At 34.1% G+C, this 7,609-nt stretch overlaps 1 protein-coding gene across 1 annotated transcript; it reads right to left on the bottom strand.

Annotated features, from left to right (window-relative positions):
• Positions 1 to 463: 463 nt before the first annotated feature.
• Positions 464 to 4,190, bottom strand: LOC144449978 (histamine N-methyltransferase A-like). The gene is made up of 3 exons (XM_078140543.1): positions 3,995 to 4,190; positions 2,868 to 3,203; positions 464 to 822 (listed from the first exon to the last, which is right to left on the bottom strand). Exons 1-3 carry the CDS (start codon positions 4,188 to 4,190, stop codon positions 464 to 466), a joined length of 891 nt encoding a protein of 296 aa, XP_077996669.1.
• Positions 4,191 to 7,609: the final 3,419 nt, after the last annotated feature.

Raw genomic sequence — 7,609 nt, 5'->3', positions numbered from 1 at the left:
TAGCACCGCAGTGCAATACCACAAAGAATTACCACATACCTGTATGAACTAATATGCAAATGAAAACGTTATCGTTCATTGAACACGAAATCACATTATTGCTCAGTGCCTGCCATTTCCTATTTTGGATAAACATGTGTAATAATAACAAAACCCCATGCCGCATGAGTTTCAGTCTGCGTTAGGGTATTTAATACATAATTTTGTTCTTGCATTGTTTTCTACTACATTTCCACGAGCATAGTTAGCATAGAACACTGCAAGCACTCCAAATACCTCGAGTACAGAACACTTGCACTCCTCCGTCATCGGGGTTCTGTTTTATTATAGTCTATCTATACATGCATATAACGTACTTTAATCTTTGAGTTAAATATAAAAGAAAAATGAAACTACAAAATTGACCAATATCCCTCGGTTTCCATAATTTCTTTGAATATCTATGAATAAATCGAAGAAATGATTAAATTTGTTCTCCCTTTGTGATAACAACATCGTTGTCATTATCAGAAATAAACAAATCATCACCTTCCCTCTCACAACATTCCTTCATATAACCCAACAAAAAGGTTGCCTTTTCTTGCGGGACATTCTTCCGAAAATCTGCTACTCCAAAAATCATGTCTAGCATCTTGTTCCCGTCTTCTGAATCCTCTTGGAAGCATTGATTAATTTTGAAATGACGTTTCCTGACAGGTTTTCTTTTGATTTCAATACCAGGGAAATCTTTTAGATCCGCCATCAAAGTTATAGCTGTTTGTTGCTTTTTCTCAGGAATCTTGCATATTTCACAATATTTAGCATAAATGTTTTTCCAATTACCTGAAATACCGTTTTTGAAACAAGCATGGTAAATTATTAAAAAGCTGTACTCAGTGCATAGTGTAATGTTTGTTGATGGAGCTTATAGATTTAATGAGTAATTTGTATCATTAATGATTTCCGGTCATTAAGCTATATCTTAAGAATGCAAGCTTCATTTTCCATATAATTTGGCACATATATTGACAATAACAATGCGCTCATTACATATGATGATTCAATTTGTATTGTTATGACTAATTTGCATAATTAATGATTTTCTGTAATTAGGCTGTCTCAAGAATGCAAGCTTCGAATGTCATATACTTTTGTGCGTTTATTAATGATAACAAAGTTCACGTTTGTTATAGTTTTTCGTATTAACAAGTTATTTGCATAATTAATGACTTTTGATAAGTTTGCCATATCTTAGAATGCAAGCTTCAAATTCATATATTTTGGTACCTCATAAAACTTCCCATAACAAAGTGCATTTGTACACTAAAGCTTATAGATGTAGCTTTTAGTTTTAATGGGAAATTTGCATTATGACGTATAATTTGCATAAATAATCATTTTTAATAATTAAGCAATGTCTTAATAAAATGCATTTGTAAATTTCAGATAGTTTAGTACATGCATTGATAGAAAAGAAGTCCATGTGTCCTTTAAAGCTTGTTGATATAGCTTATAATCTTAGTCAGTAGTTCATTTGCATAATTAATGAGTTTTTGATGATTAGGCAATATCTTAAGAAGGCAAGGCCAAATTTCATACACTTTCATATAGTTTAATAGTTCATTGTAGGATAAAAAGTTAAATTCTTTTAGTTTGAGAATGAAGTTTTTTTAGTCACTGTAGTTTTCATCCTTCAAAAACTATTTTATTTTAATAGATGACTGGTGTCTGTACCCCTAAATACAAATACTTCTTTTAAAAATGTAAAACATATAGTAAATGTGTAGCACTAAAATACAATAAAGTGTCATTAAGAGAACTAATTTTCTTCACTACATCTGTATTCATAGCACTACATACTACTACATACAGGCTTTATATTCATAGCACTACATACTGCTACACACTGGCCTTGTATTCATGCCACTACATTCTACTACACACTGGCTTTGTATTCATAGCACTACATACTACTACATACTGACTTTGTATTCATAGCACTATATACTACTACATACTGGCTTTGTATTCATAGCACTACATACTACTACACACTGACTCTGTATTCATAGCACTACATACTACTACACACTGGCTTTGTATTCATAGTACTACATACTACTACATACTGGCTTTGTATTCATAGAACTACATACTACTACATACTGGCTTTGTATTCATAGCACTACATACTAATACATATTGACTTTGTATTCATAGCACTACATACTACTACATACTGGCTTTGTATTCATAGCACTGCATACTACTACATACTGGCTTTGTATTCATAGCACTACATACTAATACATACTGACTTTGTATTCATAGCACTACATACTACTACATACTGGCTTTGTATTCATAGCACTGCATACTACTACATACTGACTTTGTATTCATAGCACTACATACTGGCTTTGCATTCATAGCACTACATCCTACTATATACTGGCTTTGTATTCATAGCACTACATACTACTACATGCTGGTTTTGTATTCATAGCTCTACATACTAATACATACTGCCTGAAACAGTTATTCAATTTTGACAATTTAGTTAACGTGGAGGCGGGGGGGGGGGGAGTTCTAAGGCCTAACTATAAGAATTTAGTTTTTTTATCCTACATTGAATTATCGATCTGAGAAGCGACCTTAAGGCAATAGATCATATGTCAGGTCATTTTCCGGCCGCAAGGGGGCGGGCTTCGATATCATTCTCTGGCCTTGCGGTATTTGCATGTATAATTAGATAGATAGGGAGTGGTTGCATGGACTGAAATATTCATTGACAAGTCAAGATGACGTCAGGCATGAGAGGGGGAAGCGGAAGACCAATTCCACACAAAAATGAGTGATTCTAAGCAGCTATTAATTTGGATATTTACCTGAACCAATTCGTAAGAGGAGTAAACCATCCTTTTGTATCCAGTCACACAACATTCGTACAGTTGCAACTTGATCTTTAAAGTAATAAATGCTGTGAAGCGAATGTATTACGTCATATGTGATACTCTGGTCTCCATTCTCTTTCTTCTTGTCAGCAATGAACTTCTCCATAGTCTGAAGATGTGGAATAAATGTGACTCCTTTCCATTCCTTTTTCTTTAATTCAATTAGGATCTTGACATCATTAAGATATTTTTCAGCAGGTTCCACCAAATCATAAACTATCTTTGAATATCGACCAATAAGGGCATTGATAATAGGGACATCATTATTCCCTGCACAAAATATATATATATATATATATATATATATATATATATATATATATATATATATATATATATATATATATATATATATATATATATATATATATATATATATATATATATATATATATATATATATATATATATATATATATAGTTTTGGTAGTACTGGAACTCTTTCTTGGTTGTAACTCGGAGTTTCACGCATGGTGCGATCATCAGACACCTGATGATCGCACCATGCGTGAACCTCCGAGTTACACCCAAGAAAGAGTTCCCGTACTACCAAAACTATTACGCTCTGCCACTGCGGTATAGAGCACTGTCTTAGCAGTTTGATACTCACCGAGTTATATATATATATATATATATATATATATATATATATATATATATATATATATATATATATATATATATATATATATATATATATATATATATATATATATATATAATTTTTAAAGAAAATACCATGGAAGTACTGCACCTACAATGTGGGAATTAGAAACTTTGGGTACAAGTTGTTTGTTCCAAGATACATCTTACATACCATTCATAGAGGGCGTATTCGTCTATGTTCTGTACACTTATAAGACTTAGTGTTGACACAGAGACCTTTATTTTGGAACGTAAATGCTCCCATACAACGTAGTCTTGGTTCCCCAGACTCTCACCGCTGAGGGCTCTTCTACGAGACCACCCAGACAACAGGTACTCATACACTCACTTCTTGTTTACTTTTTATTTACATTTTTAACCGACAATCACATTTTAAGTTGTAACATTTTACTTACCATTGCCACATCCAATGGACAGAACACGTAGTTTCTTCTGTGTGTCAACAGACAGACTACCAAACACCTCGTTCATAGCGCCCTCACTCTTTTCATTACATGCAGCGAGACCATTTTTCAAACAAACGTCATACCTGGAGGGATACTCCTTGTGACGCAATACTGAGGCTTCTTCCTGGTTGATTACATCTGCCATTATTAAAGCTGCACTAACTGTAAGGGCTAACAAAAACGTTGTGTGGTTTCGAATACACTCAATTTTAGAATAAGTGGGGTAGGTAGATGTTTACTTTATTTGTATTTATATATATTTTTCCGTGTGTGAGTGTCTTGTTCTGGTAGTTATGCTTTCCGTTTTTGTCCATATGGTCTCTGTACATGTTATCGGTTTCTTCTCATCAGATGTACAGCCATTACAGATTGGAAGAACAGTTTTATATTGTTTTTTTAAGTTAATGTAAGTTTCCGCATCCACTGTTTCTTGCAAGTCTTTACAATGTTTGCGATTTTATTATTTTCTTCTCGAATACGTAATAAAATATTTAGGGACGGCAGTGAAAAACTAGGTGGGGTAGGGTAACTGGAACCATACATTTTTTTTTGTAACCACAGTATTATCATTTTTGGATCAGAAAACCAAAAATACCTTTATTGAAAAGTATTAAAGTGGACACTTGATAGCAAAATTATGTTTAATTTGCATATTTTTATGAATAAAACAACTTTACTATGTTTTCCTATTTGACAAACGAATGTGAAACAACATATACCAAGTCCTTGTACGTACCTCAGTAAATTGCCAAAAAATTAAAAAAAGATGTGTAAAATCTTTGATATTGTATGTACAATAACAAACTTTTCAGTCATTTTCTAGCTTCTTGAAATTTGTTAAGTTGCAAACAAGGACTTGGCATATGCATAGACCTTCCGGTCTATGGTATATGTTGCTTTTGCCAGGTAGGTAAACAAAGTAAAGTTGTTTTAGGGAGCATTCGTTTTTTACGGGGGGGGGGGGGGGGGGGGTCGGTGGAATTCGGGGGGGGGGTTGACTTTTACAAAGCAGTTTTTAGGGGGGGTCAAATTTTATATCCAATGGTTTGGGGGGGGGGTCAATTTTTACAACAGATTTGTATGGAATCATAGCAAAAAACAACAGAATTGACCAAAAATTGTACAAAACAGAATACAAACATGTCTTTATTCTGTCTGATCAGGTGATAACAAGTAAAAAAAAGAAAACACAGAATCACAAAAATAAAACTTTCAGGCTGTGGCAATATAATGACATACCTCACTTTTAAAACTCTTTAAAAACTCTTTAAAAACAACAGAACTGGTTCAAATTAATTTTTGAGTCTGAGAGTGAACCCAATCTGATTAAAATCCGATGTAGATGTCGGCTAATCGTGCATTGCTATCTTACCATCGTTATTTAGCTTGAATTGACCTTCGTAGTACATGTTTACGTTTTTAGCCTGATCGCCTCCTCTACAAAGGAGGAGGAGGCGATCAGGCTAAAAAATGTTGGTGTAGGGTCTATGGTCTAGTCAAATGAAAGTTACGTTTTCTCTGTCGTCCGTATAGGGGTATATTCGTTGACTGGTTCTGTACCCGTTGTTGCTTCTCCTTCTTGTATAAACCGTCTGTCGGCGTCGCGTCCCACACTCATACGAATCATGTAGCCCGTACGTGTAGACGACTGGCTAGGCTATGTGGGTATGGCCACTGGGTCTGGGCAATGGCTAACCTCGCTCTAACCTTGTCGCCGAAACTCGCGGCTCCATGTATTCTTGGCCTTCAACCAGCATCTGACAAGGCTTTCTAACGAAGCTTGGCCTTTCTTATTCACATTTTTAAATCAATGCCTGCCTCTAGAATTTGAAGAATGAATGTAAAGTTTTGTGAAACACATAATCGATCGAACTGGTGTGTCTACGAATTTCGTACATTTCTACAATGCCATGTATTTTTATGCCATTTCAATAGCCCAAACATAACACATTGGCACATGGACATTTGTACTACACTCATGAACATAACAGTTTTGTACTTTTCAACTCAAAGAAGTCAAAAATGGGTTACAATTGGTGGAGGGTCTATGGTATTACTTATTAGTATATAGAGCGTCTCTACAGTAGTCTAAAGGCGGACATGAACCATATGACGATTACCATGCATGCTAGAGGGTCCAAACAAACTAATCCACAGATATGCTTTCAACTAGTATTCCTATATACGGCTCGGACGCGACGGCTTGTGAAATATCGAAAAAAACCAGCACTTCTTCTGTTTTTCACCGTTTTGAGCTTATTTTCTTAATCATTTTACTTGCTTATTATACAAGCGAGGGAATTCGGGTTTCCTTTATCGGATAAATTAAGTCAAGGACAAGAAACAATGGTTGGAATTTCCCAACAGTTGAACGGCCAGCGAACACTGCTTCATTGTAAATGGGATACAGGTTGACAAAAATTGCAATTTTGACAGATATTAGCAAACAATTGGAATTAAATTTCAGCAAAGTTGAACAATACGAATTTGACATTTTTAGTTATGATGACAGCGGTGAAAAAAACACCGAAAAAAACAACAATTGCTTTGTAAAAATTGAAAAATATGAAAAATATGACATATTAATATACACACGTATCAAATTTCATCATAACATAAACAGACAAAATGTTAATGTTTTTGCTGATATGTTGAATATATAAAGAACAAACTGTGCAAATATGGAGTCAATACGTTCATTTTTAACAAAGTTATGACATTTTTACTAAGTAAAGTATGGGGTTGAAAAATAGCCTGTGCAACAACCTTAATTATTTCTCTTTGCTATAATGTAATTTGCATACATAGCCCCAGTGTGTATATATATATATATGTGTGTGTGTGTGTGTGTGTGTGTGTGTACACAATATATACACATATACCGGTATCCATCCATACATATACATATACATATTCTAAGGGAAATGACCCTGGCCAAGTAAAGGAAGAAAAGGACAATAAACTCAACTTTTAAATTGTTTTTATTATAATCTTTATTGCATATGATACAGATCATACCATCACCTTTCAATTTGTAATTCAATGATAACGTTACAAATACCAAGCACCAAGGAATTGATAACGTTACAAATACCAAGCACCAAGGAATTGATAACGTTACAAATACCAAGCACCAAGGAATTGATAACGTTACAAATACCAAGCACCAAGGAATTGATAACGTTACAAATACCAAGCATCAAGGAATTGATAACATTACAAATACCAAGCACCAAGGAATTGATAACGTTACAAATACCAAGCACCAAGGAATTGATAACATTACAAATACCAAGCACCAAGGAATTGATAACGTTACAAATACCAAGCACCAAGGAATTGATAACATTACAAATACCAAGCACCAAGGAATTGATAACATTACAAATACCAAGCACCAAGGAATTGATAACGTTACAAATACCAAGCACCAAGGAATTGATAACATTACAAATACCAAGCACCAAGGAATTGATAACGTTACAAATACCAAGCACCAAGGAATTGATAATGTTACAAATACCAAGCACCAAGGAATTGATAATGTTACAAATACCAAACACC

This window comes from Glandiceps talaboti, chromosome 19, assembly GCF_964340395.1.
Source record: "Glandiceps talaboti chromosome 19, keGlaTala1.1, whole genome shotgun sequence".
NCBI lineage: Eukaryota > Metazoa > Hemichordata > Enteropneusta > Spengelidae > Glandiceps > Glandiceps talaboti.
Note: the sequence above shows the minus strand (reverse complement) of the source record. Positions and strands in the feature narration are given on the sequence as shown.